Source organism: Chiloscyllium punctatum, chromosome 38 (genome assembly GCF_047496795.1).
Source record: "Chiloscyllium punctatum isolate Juve2018m chromosome 38, sChiPun1.3, whole genome shotgun sequence".
Taxonomy (NCBI): Eukaryota; Metazoa; Chordata; class Chondrichthyes; order Orectolobiformes; family Hemiscylliidae; genus Chiloscyllium; species Chiloscyllium punctatum.
Window position 1 is genome coordinate 26,619,209 of NC_092776.1, and position 19,139 is coordinate 26,638,347.

The 19,139-nt window shown below is 41.1% G+C and overlaps 1 protein-coding gene across 2 annotated transcripts in view; it reads left to right on the top strand.

Moving 5' to 3' along the window:
• Window positions 1–17,792: 17,792 nt before the first annotated feature.
• The window catches only part of inpp5f (inositol polyphosphate-5-phosphatase F), a 207,954-nt gene continuing 206,607 nt past the window's right edge, over window positions 17,793–19,139 (top strand). For both annotated transcript variants that reach the window (XM_072557453.1, XM_072557454.1), the window contains exon 1: window positions 17,793–18,070. In XM_072557453.1, coding sequence (XP_072413554.1) covers window positions 17,914–18,070 — 157 coding nt within the window. In that variant the 5' untranslated portion in view covers window positions 17,793–17,913. The remainder of the gene's footprint in view (window positions 18,071–19,139) is intronic.

Consider the following 19,139-nt stretch of genomic DNA (forward strand, 5'->3'; position numbering starts at 1 on the left):
ATTTTTCTTATCAGTTTCTTAGTCATCCTTTGCAATTCTTAAAAAAAAATCCCAACCTTATTTTTGGCAACCATATAAACCATTTCCTTTAATCTAATACAATCCTTAATTTCCTTTGTCAGCTCAGTTTTTGCATCCCTAATGAATGCATTGTTGCTGCAAACCATGCAATTGTTCTTTAAAGACTATCCATGGCTTATGTACAATCATGCCTTTAGATCTATTTTCCTCATTCACCTCAGCCAATTTGTGTTTCATACCTTCATAATTTCCCCTATTAAAATTTAACACTTTTGCTTTTAATCGAACTACCCCACTTTCAAACATAAGGTGAAATTCTGTCATTGTTGTCACTCATCCGTAAAGGTTATTTTTCAGCAAGATTACGAATTAGCCATTTCTCATTACATATTAAATCTAACTAACCTGACCTCTAGTACAGTGGTTTTCAACTGGTGAGAACTATCCAACTGTACCATGAAATTTTATAGATCATTAATGAAATTCAACGCAAAATGAACATTGTTTCATCTTAAAACAATATCCCATCCAACCAAAATGACAACTCAGAAAACTTGTAAAAATTGATCATCAAAGTAAAAGGGAGGTCTTTGGATTTTCAGTTGCACAATAAAGCTGAAGCTTGGAGAGGTGTCTTTGTATGTGTTTTGGCTCATTATGGTGCATGAATATCTGACGATTTCTAATTGTATTTTTGCTGCACCCTTGCCATTTCCAACAATATACCATTGCGAGGTAGCATTTTCAGCACAGGCCTACATAGTAACAACAGGAGGAGACATTTGTCAGTGGAGCAAGGTTTGCAGGGCTCTCTCAGAAATTTCTTCCTGAATGAAACATCTCTGCACACTCCAGCAAGCTCAAGTTTCCCACTAACCCAGTAAATTGCAATTTACTGGACTTTCTGTTTTGCTCTGATCTACTGAATTTCAATTATGCATTGGTTCAATTATTTAGTAAAAACAATACTTCTAAGAAGCTTGTTAAAATTATGAAATTTCACCTGCAAACTTTAGACCCCCAAACTAAATACATTGAATGAAGCAGATTTAGGGTTATAAATAGTTAGAAATATTTGAGTTGAGCAGATTTTGAACACGTGTCTATATTTGCAGTCAAAGACATAAGTCGAGAGTGTGGTGCTGAAAAAGCACTTCAGCTCAGGCAGCATCCGAGGAACAGGAGAATCAAGGTTTCGGGCATAGACCTTTCATCAGGAATGCACCTTCCTGATGAAGGGCTTATGCCTGAAATGTCGATTCTCCTGCTCCTCGGATGCTGCCTGACCTGCTGTGCTTTCCCAGCACCACACTCTCGACTCTGATCTCCAGCATCTGCAGTCCTCACTTTCTCCTAGTCAAAGACATAAGAAGGACATAGGAATTTAAGAACTGCTTGGGCCTTACTTGGGAGCATTCCTTCCTCTGAATCAAAAGGTTGTGGGTTCAAGATCCAGTCAAGGACTTAAGAATGCAAATGAAAGCTGACATTCTGGCACACTGCTTAGACTGGTACTCTGTTGTAGGTGCTATCAGAAAAATGTAATGAACAGGAGTAGGCAATTTAGGTCCTTGAGCCTGCTCTGCCAATGACACAATCATGGATGACCTCATCTCAACCTCAACTGTATTCTTCTTCCCATTCCCATAACTCTTCCACCTGCCACTAATTAAAAGTCTCTCTCCCTTAAATTTATGAAGTACCCTAGCATCCACTGCACTCTAGGGAAATAATTTTCATAGACTCATGACTCTTTGAGAGAAGTAATTCCTCCTCATCGCTGTTTTAAATCTGTTATCCCTTGGCCTAAAACTATGACCTCTCATTCTACATGGCCCCACAGTGGATACACCAAGTAAGTGTATTTTCTTCCTGTGGATTTGAAACATTAATGCGTTTAGCAGAAATTGCTGGAAAAGCTCAGCAGGTCTGGTAGCCTCTGGGGAGAGAATTCAGAGTTAATGTTTTCGGTCCAGTAACCCTTCCTCAGAACTGATGATAGCTAGGAAAAAAATGATTTTTATGCAGAAGATAGGGATGGGAAAGGCAGTAAGGAGGAAATGATAGGTGGAGATAGAGCCCAAAGAAAGAGAAGAACAGATGGACAGATGAAGGAGTGAATAATGATTGACCTGGAAAAATGAATAGCCACTAATGAGGACAGTTAGTGGCTAACAATGGGTTGTGTGAAATAGCAGGAGAAAGTGAGGACTGCAGATGCTGGAGATCAGAGCTTAAAAATGTGGTGCTGGAAAAGCGCAGCAGGTCAGGCAGCATCAAAGGAACAGGAGAATCGGCGTTTCGGGCGTAAGCCCTTCTTCAGCAGTCATTCCTGAAGAAGGGCTTATGCCCGAAACGTCGATTCTCCTGTTCCTTTGATACTGCGCTTTTCCAGCAACACATTTTTAAGTGTGTGAAATAGCAGACCATGTGATAACAAGGCCTGGTGTGTGAGGGCTAGGGTAAGGAGATGGGAGAAGGTGCCTCAAGCTGTAAAATTATTTTACTCAATACTGAGTCCAGAAGGCTGTAGAGTTCCCAAGTGAAAAATGAGGTGTTGGAAGAACAGAACCTTTTGAGCTTTTCCAGCAATTTCTGTTTCTGTTTCTGATTTCAGCATCTTTTGGTTTTTATTAATGCATTTGATCCTTGTTTAGCTGGTTGTATACACCACGTTGCAAACCTTTCTAGTCTGATTTGTAAACATAGCAAATACAAGTAAATGTGATGCTGCTGAGCAATCAGTTCAACTGAGAAACGTGGGTATGCTGTGGAATTGTTTGTCTCATTGAAGTGTGCTGTGTCACTGAAATGTTTGGGAAACACTACTCTAGTAGGCTCCTCAACATATCCTGTTGTAGGAAACCAGCCCAAACACATGGCAATAACATGTCCTTCACAGCTTTAGTATGTAATTGGTTTACCCAGTCTGTTAGCAGATTGAAGTCACCCATGATTACTGTGTGCCTATGCTACAAACTTCTCTCAACTATGATTGGGTGATAGATGTTTGGAACTCTTTTTCACAAACAGCAATGGATACAAGATAAATTGTGAACTTTAAATCTGCCACTGATGAATTTTTGTTAAGTACAGGTATCAAAGGATGAGGGCCAAAGACAAGTATATGGATGAGGCCACATATCAGCCATCACCTCACTTAATGGTGGAACAGTCTCAAAGCACTGAATGGCCTCCTCCTGTTCTTCTGAAACCATGCCCCACGCTACCACTATTATTTGGCAACCTATATGTAACTCCAGCCAATATCTGCTGTTCTCTTTTGTTTTTTTAGCTCCACTCAAACAGATTCTACACACAGCTTTTACAATCTGAGATCCCCCGCTCTTACCAATGTACTGATCCCATTCCTTATTCTCAGAACTAACCTACTACCTTTTCTCCTTGTCTGACCTTCCTAAATGTGGAACACTCATGAATATCCAATAACTGGTCCTGATCTTCTTGGAGCCAAGTTTCTGTAATGGCAATTTGCGCCTTTAAATCACTTGTTGCAAACATTGCATACACACAGGTATCCTCTTTATCTTTTTGACTGTAACTCACAGTTGATTGGTGCTCACAACATGATTATAGAGCTTTCCTGGAATAAAATACAGCTAAAAACCATGAGAAGAGTGATCTTATATATTAAGATGTCCTGTGCAGACCTCAATTGGATCCACCATTGACATTCTTCAAATTGGCACCAAAATAAAAATAAGCCATGTTTGACATCATCATTCCTTAATTGGCAGGAGCACCACCGAAAGGCAGAAATCCTCGATTACAAGCCTGCAATTATAGATATCTTAATCAACTTGTTTTGACACATTGTGACACATTAGAGGCAGGTGGGACTTGAAGCCAGACCTCTGGCACAGAGGTAATGACACTATTACTTCACCATAGAGCCTAAAGCCACTGATTTTACATATGCAAATCTGTACATGTAGTAGTTACATCAACATTCTTAAAGGGCCCCAGTCAATAAGGGGCACCAACAACAAACACAGGGGAAAACAATGGCAAGGAAAAGGAAAAATAAAAGGAGAAAAAAATAAAAGGCTATAATAGGAAAGAGCAAACACTTCAATGAACTCTACTTCTCACAAAAAAGCAAAGCAGTCCAAAGATAAATGGAAAGTGAACACTTACTTATAGATTGGGCACCCAGTGACACCTTTACTGAACAACAGCTATTCAAACAACCTATGCAGCTCCATTTTAAAGATAAAGTGATAGATGATCCCAAGAAAAGATTCGTGAGAATCTTGCTTTACATTGGCAAGGAGGGGTCTCACAGAATTACTACATCCAGTCTTTCCATGGACAATCAGAAAGATGATGATCTTTCCATAGATAATCATAATGCTCAGGAAAATTCTCAAAAACCAGTTCAAGGGGAGAGTTAACTTCATGATTAACTGACTCCAGTTCATATCATACTGACAGCAAACCCAAGAGTCTATTTACCAGTTGGGCGATGCTGCAACAAAGGGCACAAATGTGACTTGTCTGAAGAGAAACTCTCAGAGAGGTTCATTGTATTATCATTGGCTCTAAAGCAATTGAAGCTGTTGGTAAAGAGCAAGAGGAAGGGCCACATTGTTGCTGTATTATTTGCCAATGGGCACTGTAATGAGTTCATAGTGCCAGGCCAACAATAAGTACCTGCTTTAGGTGCAACTAATACTATTAATATACTTAGCAAAGTGCCCTGAGTCTGTAATAGGTGCAATTTGCTGTTCAAAATGCTGATTAATTTTACTTGTTATTGGCAACAAATGTACAACAAACATTGAGCACACACGTGCAGAAAATCTGGTTTCAAAAGCCAAGCCAGAACTTAGAACAGTATACAGATGACCAAAAACAGGACACTTACAATTATGACAGAAGGTGCACAACTAGAAACGCTCCACTCAAACTCAACCAAGAGCAAGATGACCACCAGTACATTTTTGATTCTCTCATGCAGGTTCTGCAATTGCAATTTTACAACCCCAAGAAGGGTGTAATTCTCAAAGCAGATTTTTCACAACAGGTCCAGGCATGTGTCTTTTGCATGATGAAGAACCTATTGCTTGTGCTGTGATAACCTTGTCGTTGCAAAAGCCAGCAATTACAATACAGAGCGTGAGATATTAGCTCTGGTATTTGGCACCGTGCAATTTCACATATACTTGTTTGGCAATAAATTCACCATTCCAACAGATCATAAGCTTTTAAAAAGTACTATCATGTTTGCAGCCTTCTGGACTCAGAGGGAGTGCTGTCATGTTTGCAGAGTCTTGTTGTCAAGTTGAAGGAAGTGAGGACTACAGATGTTGGAGATCAGAGTTGAGAGCGCGGTGCTGGAAAAGCACAGCAGGTCAGGCACATGGCTTATTTTGATTTTGGTGCCAAGTAGCAGGAGAATTGACTTTACGGATGTTTTGATGTATCGATGATTCATTCCTGATGAAGGGCCTATGCCCGAAACGTCGATTCTCCTGCTCCTCAGATGCTGCCTGACCTGCTGTGCTTTTCCAGCACCACACTCTTGACGTCAAGGTGCAAGGATATGGCTTTGAAATGAAATATTGGGTGTCAGAATGATTATATCTAATAGGCTGAACAGTTTACCCAGCCCACACAAAGATCAAAATATTCCTTTTGATCTACTCATTCATACACTAAGCTGCAAAATTGAAGATGTTCTCATGGTTGACCTTTTACATTTTGGCCAGAGCCAGTGTAAACAGTTACAGTCAGTAAATGCTGAGGTTGAGCAATTATAAGAGCGTTATCCAGGGATGAACTGATAATATTAAAGAAGGACCTGATTTATTCATTTTGGTCATACAGAGATGGACTTTATCTATCACAACAAGTCATTTTCAAGGGCAGACAAGTTCTAATACCAACAGCATTACACTGACTATATTTCGCCAGGACACACAGCTATTGAATACACATGACAGCTAGCACATGAATTTGTGCACTGACCAGGAATGAATCAGGATATTGGATGACTTGTGAATGCATGTGAGGCATGCCAAATGTAACCCCAGCAACACAGGTAGCCTTGACAGCCACACAATGTTCAATCCACTTGTTTGGATAACAGTAGCAATAGACATATTCACAGTACATGAGCAAGATAATATTAATGTGATGGATTGCTTCTCTAAATTTCCTGTTTTTTAATGACTTTAGTAATACAACAGGCATAACCATCGTTGGCATGAAGACTACTATTTTTGGTGTATTTAGTTTCCTGGAATGGATAGTGTCTGACAATGGTCCACAGTACACTAGGAAACTGTTTCTAGTCATGTATGTTAAAGGGAGTGACTCTTATCACATCATTATTAAGTGCTGAGCAAGAAAGCAAGATTTTCACATTGCATTGATGCATTTTTGTGCAGCGTCAATGGAGAAGAGATTGCCATCTTCAGCACAACTAATACTTCGAAGGCAAGTGCGAATAACCGTACCCAATAACCAAATGTCGAACAGTTCTGAGACACAGTACATTCTTTTTTAAAGTTAAAAATCACACAACTCCAGGTTATAGTCTGACAGGTTTATTTGGAGGCACTAGCTTTCAGAGGGCTGCTCCTTCATCAGGTAACTGTGGGACAGGATCATAAGATACAGAATTTACAGCAACAGATCACAGTGTCATGCAATTAAAATGATATACAAAGGAACCTCGATTATCCAAATATCCGAAGGGGATCTCAAGGTCCGGATAGAAACACTACGTCAAAGAGCTGTTTCAACCTTGATCACTTCTTTTGTTTACAGGTACAGTGATTAAAAATGAATTTGGCTTACTGAAATGCTCCGGAGAACAGTCCTGGACAGTCCAGGAACTGTCTCCAAATGACTGACTTCCTGCCTTCCCTCTCTCCCCCAACACACTTTCCCTGGAGTTCTACACAGGGGTGAACCCTAAACCCTCCTTCCCCAGATAATCTCTCCAACATTGTTCTGTACAGAACAGAGGTGGAACCTGTCAAAAAATTGTGTGTGTGTGTGTGTGTGTGTGTGTGCATGGTGCATGTGTGTGTGCGTGCGTGTGTGTGCGTGCGTGTGCGTGCAGCAGTAGTCTTACTGTTGGTGTCCAATCCAGCTGCCCGCAGGGAGGCGGATGAGCGAGCGGCTCAGACTGGGGTGGACACACCGCCGGGGATCGGACAATGGGTGGGGATGGATGCGCGTGCAGGATTGGGGCTGCGGGGTTGGGGGGCGATGTTGGTGGGGGGGGGGGGTTGAGGGGGCGGGAGGCGAGGGGACAGATGGTGGGGCAGTGTTAGAACAGGGTTGGCAGTGGGCGGGGGCAGGGTGGGAGCAGTTAGTGTTGGGGGTGTGTGGTGGGCAGGGGTGGGAGTGGACGGAATTTGGAGGGGCTGGTCTCATGCGCGTGCTGCTGCTTAGTCTCCTAAACAGGGAGCAGACTTCACATAAAACTCTGAACCCCAGAGAAATCAATTAACCAAACAATCAATTATCCAAATGAAATAGTGCCAACCCATCTTGTTCGGATAATCGAGGTTCCTCTGCATTGAACAAATCTAGATTGCTGTTAAGTCTTGCATCTTTTAGAATGGGTTGTGCGTTTTGGTTCATTAATATGTAAATCCCAGAACTTCTTTTAAGTCATATTCTCAAGATAACCTAACGTTTTATAAAAACAATGACATCTCAGCTCAGACAATGTATTAAAGGTGTGAGGTTAGAGTCTGTCTGTATCCCAATCTTGTGTCAGGCAGGTTCTGTTTCCAAAGTAGGAATTTATAAAATGTCACATGGATTGACGGCCTGCAGATTGTGTGCTTTTTCAGCAAAAATAGAATATATCTACAAAGACAATTCTGCAAATGCAAATTCACCCTATAGACTTATATCTGTGTGAGTGTGTGTGCACATGAAAGTGTGTGTGTTTGCATGTCTGCATGCTTGGTAGAGTGTGTGCATGAGTGTGATGGAGTATAAGCCTGTGAGAGGATGTGAGCTTGGGTGTGAATGTGGGTGAGTGTGTGTCTGAGAGAGAGCATGTATATGAGAGAGGGTTGACATGAGAGTGTGAGTATGTAAGTCTGTGTGTATATCTGTGCTTGTGTGCATAGTGTAGTGGGGTCACCGTAGTTTGATGTGAACCCAAGGTCCCGGTTGAGGCTATGCTCATGGGTACCAAACTTGGCTATCAGCCTCGACTCGGCTTCTCTGCATTGTTGTGTATCCCGAAGTCCACCTTGGAGGATGGTCACCCGAAGATCTGAGACCAAATGTCCCTGACCGCTGAAGTGTTCTTCAACTGGGAGGGAATATCCTTGTTTGGTGATTGTTGTGCTGTGTCCATTCATTCATTGTCGTAGTGTATGCTTGTTCTCGCCAATGTATCATGCCTCGGGACATCCTTGTCTGCAGCATAAGCGATAGACAACGTGGCCAAGTCACTTGCCTGCCGCGTACATGGTGATTGGCGTTCCCACGCATAATGGTGGTATCCATGTTGACAGTCTGACATGTCTTGCAGTGGCTACCATGACTGGGTTGTATAGTGTTGTGGTTAATGTCCTTAAGGCTGGGTATTTTGCTGTGAACAATGGTCTGTTTAAGGTTTGGTGGTTGTTTAACGGTGAGAAGTAGAGGCATAGGGAAGCTCTTGGCGAGGTGCTCATCCTCATCGATAATGTGCTGCAGGTTGCGAAGAACATGATGTAGTTTCTCTACTCCCAGGAAGTACTGGACAATGAAGGTAACCTATCATTTGCATCCTATGTCTGTCTCCTGAGGAGGTCATTATAGTTTCTCACCGTAGCACGTCATAACTGATGATCAATGAGTTGAGCATCATACCCTGTTCTTATGAGGCATCCTTCAGCACTTTCAGGTATCTGTCACATTCTTCATCTGAACAGATTCTGTGTATGCATACGGCTTGCCCATAGGAGATGGCTGTTTCAATATCTTTAAGGTGGAAGCTAGTGAAATGCAACATTGTGAGATTATCTGTGGGTTTGCGGTAGAGTGAGGTGCTGAGGTGCCCGTCCTTGATGGAGATGCATGTATCCAAGAATGAGACAGATGCTAAAGAGTAGTCCATGATAAGTCTGATAGAGGGATAAAACTTGTTGATATCACTGTATGGTTGTTTCAGTGACTCCTCGCCATGGGTCCAGAGGAAGAAAATGTCATCAATATATTTGGCATATAGTGCTGATTGGAGGTCCTGAGCAGCAAAGAAGTCTTGTTTGGACTTGTGCATGAAAATGTTGGCCTATTGGGGTCCCCTTGGCTGTTCTGTGTGTCTGGATGAAGAACTGGTTGGCAAAGGTGAAAATGTTGTGGCTGAAGATGAAGCAGATGAGTTGTAGGATGGTGCTTGGAGATTGAGTTGGTATTGAGTTGTTGGTATTGAGTTCTGAGGCTGTTGCAGCAATGCCATCATCATGGGGGATGCTGGTGTAGAGTGCTGAAATGTCCATTGTGACGAGGAATGTTTCCGGTTCAACAAGTCCATGGGTGCCGTGTTTCTGTAAGAAATTTGTAGTGTTGTGACAGGAGCTGGGGGTCCCTTTATAATGGGTTTCTAGAAGCTCTTGACATAGGTTCTCATACAGGGTTCCATTGCCTGACACGATGGGATGATCAGGTGTATTTACTGTGTTCTGAAGATAGGTACATTTGGTGGAATGAATTCAGTGCAGGCAATCTGGAAATAGCTACAGTCAACCTGACTGGCATACCTTCTTTTATCATCTGCCACCTAAACTATAAAAACTCTACTGGTGGCTTTCAGAACCAAACTCCATCACTAGTTTTAACATGACTTGTTGAACAGCATTCTGTAATCTGTAGCTTGTGCTTCAGGGCAAGTGTGGTAGCATTTGAATCATCTTTGAGCAAGAATTAGAATTTGCTTTATCATTACATGCACTCAAATGAGTACGGTAAAAAGTTTACAAGTTGCCACTTATGGCACAATCTTAGCTACAAAGGTAAGGATCCTTAAGTACAAATTCTTAGAGAAAAAAATGTTTAAAAATAAAGAAATAACAAGTCCAGCATTTCAGATCATAGAAATAATTAATAAAATAAAGAAATAAAAGGTTCAGAATAATAGTCATTCCAACCCAGTCCACACCAGCACCTAGTCTCTTCCAGTCAAAGAGTTGCTTTCTTCTGTTCTCTCATTTTCAGCATTGCTCTCAGCTTTGTAGTGTTATATTATAAAATAAATATTCACCCACTTTCGCTTTGATCGATCCATTTCTGACAAAAATAGTTAATTACAAAACATACATATGAAATACAAGAAAATACAACACAAGAGCCAAAGTCTATAGTAAAATTGAAAAGGTCGAATATGTCTAAAATGCACATGCAGCTTTTCTGCAGCTTACATTAGATAGTCAAATGCCGAATGTTAGGATGGAAAGTTAGCTGTACATTATTCCAATGTATTTACCTCTTTGATAAGATTTTAGCTGACAGTATCTTGGAACTCAGCACAAATGTAACATATATCTGAACAGATGGATGTCTGTTCCTTCCATCACTGATCATCATTCTGCTCTTTCGCCCCTTGTCACAACAGAAAATGTAACCTCTGGCATTTTTTCAAATGAACTATGGAGATGTGCACAATTAGACATACTGTTCTTGGCCCATTGGTTGGAGTTGGAGGAGTAAGACTATGTACATGTTTTGAACAGCAGAGTTCAGTGTTGCTGCTCATAGCTGGGTTTTCCACCAGTAATTCTAACACAGCAACAGTTGGCTGCTTTAACTGCTGGCTGACATATGCAGCATTAATGCCCATGACTAACATTTATCACTGCAGTCGTTAGCTGCTAATTAAACAGCAGTTCTCAGTCATGAGCTGAAGTGGCAATCATTGAATATGTTGAGGCGTTCTGTCCAACAATTTTCAGGACTATCATAGATTCACACAGCACAGAAAAGGCCCTTCTGCCCATTGAATTTGTACCAATGTAACTATCACTAAAAGTGTGTTCATCCTGATTTCCTGAACTTGCCCCATATCCTTGAATGTTATGATATTTGGAGTGCTCATCCAAATTTATTTTCAACAGCTGTGCTCCTATTCATCCTCATAATCTCCTTATAGCTCAATTTCTCCATCACAGTTGACATCCCGGTGGACCTCCTCTGTACCCCGTCTAGTGCTATCACATTCTTCCTGTAGTTAGCTGACCAGAACTGCACACAGTTGTGGCCTGACCAAGGCTCTGTACAACTCCAGCATTACCTCCTCACTCTTATATTCCATGCCACAATGTCAGATGTAGGCCAAACTATGAGGAAGAAAACAGAAAATGCTGGAAAAACCCATCAGAAATATCTGATAGTATCTTTGGTGAGAGAAATAGGTTTCTGGGAGCCCAGTCCTATTAACGCCAGTGACAGACTGATGAGGTGAGCCACCCAATGGAAGGGTTTGTACTGAAGCCTGGCTGGCATTCCCACTGTGTGAGGTGGATATTGCTGCAGCTGGCATGGAGGCCCTCTCTGCAGCATCAAGACGAATAAAAATCGCACATGGTCTCTCTCTCTCTCTCTCTCTCTCTCTCTCTCTCTCACACTCCCTCTCTCACTCACACACACACACACACACACACACACTCATTCACATGCATACACATGTATATACATACACACATGCACAGTAAAAGCAAGAGGCAGGAAACACCACTGAGAGTTGTTTATGGGCCTTCTTATAGTAATTATACAGTAAGGCAGAGTTGAATTCAGAAAGCTTGGATGTGTATGTAACAAAGGTTATGTTGTACAGCTATCAGGGGATTTAATTCTTCATATGGACTGAGCAAACCAAATATTGCAGCAATGGAATGTAAGACAAGTCGTGGAATGTACATAACACTTTTCTAGACCATCATGTTGAGGAACCAATTATTGAATAAACTATGTTTTGGTTAGTATTGTGCAATGAGGAAGTTTAATGAATGAATGTGGAGTAAATCCACCTTTGGGGATGTATGACCACAATATGATAGATTTTTAAAAAAATGAATTAAATTTCAAATAAGAATCTTCAACCAGAACCAAGCAAATAGTTAGATGGGCATGTTGACAGATACGTTGGAAAACTACATAAAAAGATGAGAGTAGTGAGAAATGGTGAGTATGAAAAACCAGTGCACAATTTATGGTCCATATGCATTCCTTTAAAGGCACAATAATTCCACATGTAAGAGTGATCCAACTATGGTAACAAGAGGAGTTAAAGATAGATTTGTCAGTGAGTGCAACAAAGGCGAGTTGAGGGAATTGAGAGACTAAATAGATTTGGTCAATTTTGCAAAGTTTAGCAGAAAGAAAGAAGATTTATTTGAAGGATATTGAACTTTGCAAAGGGATTGCAAAGGTAGAAGTTGAGAAAACGACTACTCTGGCTGTGAATTTAGAACACAAGGTAACAGTGTTAATCATTTGGGACTGAGATAAAGAAAGGTTTCCTCACTCAAAAGATTGTAACTCCTTGGTATTCTTTATTTGAGGCAGGTGTGGATGCTCTGCTGTTAAGACAGAGATTGATAATTTTTTGGGGACTGAATGTAGTAAAGGATGCGAGGCTAATACAGGAAGGTAGAGTTCAGATGTAAGATCACCTATGATGTTATTGAATGCTGGAGCAGGCTCAAAGGCACAAATAGCCTGTGTTTGCTCCTATTTCTTATGCCCTTTTATCCAGTGAATTCCTCAATTTGGCAAGGTTAAAAAAAAGCAAGCATAAGTACAAATGCATAAAAGGTTATTCCTGGGTAGGAGGCACATCTAACTGGGATTACTTTTACCAACATATACATATTACACAACATCATGGTCTTCATAGCTCTGTATGAAGTGGTTCAACACGATACAACATTGAATCCTGGGAAGGTAAAGTTGATGATGTGTGATGGTATTAGAGTCAAGTCCATTGGGGGCCCAATGCAATGACAAGAACAAAGGTCTGAAGTATCAGGTAATAGAGAGCAAGCAACAGCCAAGCATCTCAGGCAGAGCAAGTTTAAAGCTTGGGCTGGTAACCATCAATGTGCCAATAGATTAAACACATTAAAGCATTGACTGTGGATCAGATCCGAGAGGAGTACAACAATGTGTTAACAGGGTGTCCTCCTGGAGAATATTCAACATCGCCTAAGAAAGTTCCGGTGGCCCTCTGACAGAAGAGGCAGAAAAGAATGGAATACAAAAGAAAGTGACAACTCTTATAGAATGAATAAGCAGTATTATTGCGATGAAACAACCTGGAAAACTGAGAGTATGGATCCATTCAAAGAATCTAAACAAAGCTCTGAAGAGATCTCACTATACAATGCCAGCCATTGAAGAATCTTTGCTGCAACTTGCAAAGACAAAAGCTTCACTAACCTTAATGTGAACTTTGGCTACTGGCAAGTGAAATTGAATGAAAGAGGAATTTTCTAAGCACACTCTTGATACAGATTGTTGCTCAAGATGTTTGGTATATCCAAGGCTCCAGAGGAATATCTATGCAAACAAGATGAGATAGATAATGATCTTCTTACAGTGGAAGCTATATCCAATGATCATCTAGTTTATAGATATAGAAACACACAATGGAAGAAGCTGATCAGAGTCACATTCTAGCTCTGGTGGAGTGACAGCTCTGGAAGGTTGAATGCTGAGAGAAGACAAGACCATCCTTTGAGATGACTGAAATGATTTGTAGAATAATGGGAAGTGGTGTATGAGAGAAAGACTTAGATCTGAATATGCTCAGCGCCTTCAGTGGTTACCACTGGGCTTTTGTAAAATTGGCAACCTTCTCCTCCAGGGGTTAGGGTGATGTGACAGTGGTTACCCTCCTGAGGGATGTAGCAATTCAATGGCATGTTTAGTCTGGGTTGCATGCTTCTATGACTTCAATGAACAGGCAGCATCTGTATCACAGTGAACAAGCACAGGTTAACTGACTGATCACCAGATCGGGTTTTTTGGCCTTACCCAATTTTCCTTCCTCAGCAAAGAACTACACCAGCCTACCATACCAGTGCAGCATTCTTTCATATACACATGGCAATCATTCTTTTATGTTTCAGATTAATGCTGCCAAAACCGGTGTTAAATTAGGAGCAGGTTTGAATGCTGTAGCCCATTGGAAATGGACTGTTACTGCCCAAAACCATTAAACATAGGTTTCTGTAGCCAAGAAGCAGACTTTCAATCCATCAGTCTAGACTGGTTTTGAATCAAATTCCCAGCTGTAAAATGCCATGTATATGCCACTGCACAACAGGTCCCAATACACACAAACCCATATATCAGTCTCTGCTTTTGCTTAAGTTCTGAATGCTTAAGTATTTAATATATAGATTCCAATTTCATTTATGAATAAAAGTTTGGTATTACAAATATATGCCTGCAACATTTATTATTAGTTCAATATTTCCAAATGGGAAAGATGGAGCCAAAAAAAGAACAATTTTAAAGCATGTAACCAAATAAATTGAATCATTCCTTTCAGAATGCATCGTTTTGCTAAATTACTAATAATTGTTGTTTCCAGTCATACACCATTCTATGCTTTCTGATAACATGACTGTGTTAAGAATTTTGCTGTGTTCTACGCCAGCATTAGCAAATACGTTATTATTTTTCACATATAACTTTTCCTAATGTAAAAGAAAAGTGACAATCAAGCACAGTAGCACATTGAAAGTGCAAATTGTCAACATTTGCCTGTGTAGATGCATTTTAGTAACACGCCCACAGAGGGAGCCACATCTCTGTTATAGATTGGTCAATATTCCAGGGCTGATGCTGTGTTGAGAAAGCAAAAGAGGGCTCGCCACAGTCACAGTACAGGGCCTAGTGGTTGGCCTGTCCTTTGATCTGGGTGTATGATTCTCACTCAGGGTCATAGGTAAAAACAATGACTGCAGATGCTGGAAACCAGATTCTGGATTACTGGTGCTGGAAAAGCACAGCAGTTCAGGCAGCATCCGAGGAGCAGTAAAATCGACATTTCGGGCAAAAGCCCTTCATCAGGAATACTGCTTTTAAATGAATTCTCTTGAGGATATAGTAAAGGAGGGGTCCTTTGCAATTCTGAGAGAGTGTGGCCCTCAGTTGAGGCATGGCTGACTGAGGTTAGGTGCTGGCATTTGCTGCAAGCGTGTAGCGGAGGATCTGGAAGGAGAATCGTTGCTGGTGTTTTTGAATCTGCAGTCTGTACTGTGTGTCCTGTTCGGATCTGAACTCTGCTGGTTTAAAGGTGGCCCGGAGTCCATGTGGGATGAGTTGGTTACGGAGGCAGGCACTGAGGAAGCAAATGTGGCTATGGTAGCGAGTCTGTTTCAGGACATGGTTGAAGAGCTTAAGGCAGAGTAAATGACCTGGAAGTTGCAGTGGGAGAGGGACTCCCTGAGATTCTTGTAGAGAGAGGAGGAAAACTTCTTCAAGGCAGGCATCCTTGCAAGAGGATTTGCAGTGGGGTTAAAATCATCTAGGTAAAAACAATGACTGCAGATGCTGGAAACCAGTTTCTGGATTAGCTTTTGCCCGAAATGTCGATTTTACTGCTCCTTGGATACTGCCTGAACTGCTGTGCTTTTCCAGCACCACTAATCCAGAATCACTCAGGGTCATGTAGTGAATTAGAGTGTGAGGCATCAACTTAATTCTGGCTCTCCCTACAAATACCCAATGACAAACACATTGCTGTTGGTATTTAGGAACTCCATAAGACCCTGCCACCTTTGCAATGCAGTACTGTCAATGTTCAAAACCCCAACTCAATCTTGCTAATGTACAGATGAGATTGAAGTTCTGGATCCTCCACCACCTCATCTTACTGAAATCCATGTTGCTCCTGTTTCCCCTGTTAAACACTAAACCTAAAAGTAAAACTTTTGGATTCCAATGGAGCGTTGTCATTGTGAGATTGCTCCAGTGCTATCAGGACATATTTTCCTTCTCCAGTTAAACTGCCCGATTGCAGGTGTACCATTACTTTATTGCTTGCCTGTCATCATGCTTAGTATCCTCATCAAAAGGTGTTATAAATTGAATTTATGGTTTAAGAAATACAGAACAAGTAAAACTTTCGGTTTACAGCTTTTTGTGATTAGAAACAGACTGAATCAATTTATTCCACAAAATAATGATTTGAACACACCATGATGAATTGTACCATGTTTAAATATGTTTGATGTCATGTAGGCAAGAAATGCATCATTATTAACTGTATCCTGAAAATAAATATTGACTTTAAAATTCTAGCATGTAATGAAGATGCAACCTGATTGATTCAATCATGATAAACAGTGACCCTCAAGTTAATTTACTGTATGCTAAATGCACAACAGCCACTTTCTTATTAAATAATGCATTCTCCAAATCCAACATTGAACCAGCCAGGATGAGTGGGGATTGCCAGCAGAAACTGACATTGACCTTCTAGTACCATGTTCTGGCAGGAGGAAAAGATCCTTTGCTGAAGATCTGGGGAATGTGATTTTAATCATACTCCTTCACCTCTTGTGGTTGTGTCTGCAGGGCTGCTCTTTTGGACTCTGCTAAAGCTCTCCTGTTACATTCCAAAATTTGCTGAAAATTGGACCATGGAATTATTTTGAATGTTTTCCATAGCAACAGGCCACTTGGTCCACGTCTGTCTATCTCAAGGTTTATATCCCACTGCAGTCTCTTCTCACTTTCTCTTGCTATATTTCATTGACAACACTACTGCAATTTTTTAACCTAAAACGAGTTTAGGATGTGAATGTCTCCATTAAGGCCAATATTTATTGCCCATTCCTAATTGCCCTTAACAGGTGGTGATACGCCTCTGCAATTGAGTGGCTTCCTTGGCAATGTCCGAGGGCAATTAAGAATGAACCATATGGTATGGAATCATATCATCAGGCCAGGTTCAGGTCAACAGAGTGTCTTTTCTGAAGGACATCAGTGAACCAGATGGGAGTTTTAAAAGAACACGATCAATTATGGTTATTGTTAATAGATTGACATTTTGTTAATTCATAGAATTTAAATTCCTCCAGTACCTGGGATGGGATTTAAACTTGTGTCTCTCGAATATTAGATTACTGGATTATCTAAAAGCTATATCTTTTTTTAATTCTTAAAATAATCCTAAATGGCACCGAATCATGCCGACAGTGGAAAGCCTTTCACTCTATTTTACTGTTTTTCTAACTGTAAAATATACATGACAATAAAATCATTCATCCATACTAGTATAGAAAAATCAGCACCAAATCACTGATCCTGAATAGTACCTTCAATCTTGTAAAACCTTTCCAGGGTACTTGCTCTGACATTGGGAGTTATTAGGGCAATGAAGTTGCTTTTATTAAGTGTCCTATCAAGAGAAAAAATGATACAGACAGGAACTGTTAGCAATGGTTTTTTAGACTTTCGGATACAGGAACATTTCCAAGGATGGAATGATTAAAATCAGAAGTGAGGGGAGGAGTGCAGGTTTGGAGGGTTATTCTGGTGAGGTTAAGGCAACATTCCTAATACAAAACTTCAAAGATAATTTCCACTGAGGATTAAAGAACTTTATTGCAGCTGATACATGAGGACAAAGTCCCTTTTATGCAAAGCTGCCCCCGGGCGTGGTGACCGTCTCCTTAAAGAGGCGGATCAACGGATCACGTGCGGCTGCAGGAAACTAACAAACAGAGAGCGGCGCAGGAGGGGCGAAGGGAAGGGCAGGGCGCAGTGAAGGCGGAGCGGAGAGGAGAGGAGAGAGAGAGAGAGAGAGAGAGAGAGGGGCGGAGTGCCGGCGGGACGGTGGTGCTCCGGGAGCCGGGCTCCGCGATCCTCCTCTACTCTCCGGGAAGTGGGGCTCAGTCCATGATCCCTCCGGCGGATCTGCCGCTTCCTTCGCCATGTGGAGCCGCTAATACCGAAACCATGGAGCTTTTCCAAGCCAAGGACCATTACATCGTGCAGAGCGGCGACAAGGCGCTGTGGTGCAGCCGAAAGGACGGCTCTTTGCAAGTCAGACCCGGTGAGACTACCCCCGGCTGCCCTTTACCTGAACCACCTTAAGCTCCTAACCCCCACAACTCTCTCTCGGCTCCTTTTCCTGTGCTCACTGCCTCTGCATTCTGTCCCGCTCTGCTTCTCACTCCTTTTGTGTTTGCTCTCTGGCTTTCTCTCTTTCCAATGGGTGTGTTTCAGAAGGTTAACTCCAGCATGAACTTGTGCTGCTCACAATTTCAATAAAACAGGGAGATGGAGAAAGACTTTTTTTTTCTGAACAAGAGGAGTTTGCATCTTAGTTGCAGACAGAACAGCTGTTCAGAGCAAGCAGGTATTTGGGAGTTAGTCGATATATTATACTCCCTGCTTTTTTTTGTGTGTCCCTCTGAATATATCGCATTGGATGTTTGATGACTTTGCTATGATTAAGTATTGCTGGTGGGTATTCGTGAGCAGAACTGAATGCTGTAATTTTATTGACTGCTGAAAATCCACCAACCTGCTCTCGTTTTATCCTAAATTTAACAACCTGAGTTATTGCTTAAATGAAATGTAAGCACCCTTTCCATGTGAAAAGACGCATAATCTGCATATTTTGCCTGCAACTTTAAGAAATTTCCAGTCTGTGTGTTGGACTACAGAGATATTTCTCACTGCTGTGTTTTTCTGTTCTTTACGATAGTATCATCATTGGTCTCCCTTAGTTATTTTAAACTATTGGTTGTAAAGGTGCACAACTAAATAGTGTACATGTGAGTAGAAGTAACAAGTAAATGTAGGTGCTTTTCTATTGAAGTGCCTTCAAATATTTAATGTTTAAATCTGTTCATATTTTCACAATGTACTGTAACTAGAGAGGCAATTTTTTCAGTTTATTAAAGTTATTATTGTACTTATTTGAAATGCAAAAGTCTTGGAATGATTTGAAGTAAACAGTAAATGCTTTTTTTTGCTGTCAGGGGTTTCTGCCAAAGGAAGGCTTATTTCTTGGCATCACTTAGAAACAACTTCAATTTAACATTCTCTGTTCTCACGTCTTATCTATGTTTTCAACTGTAATTGAATTTCTTTTGAATTTGCTGGCAGGTGAACTC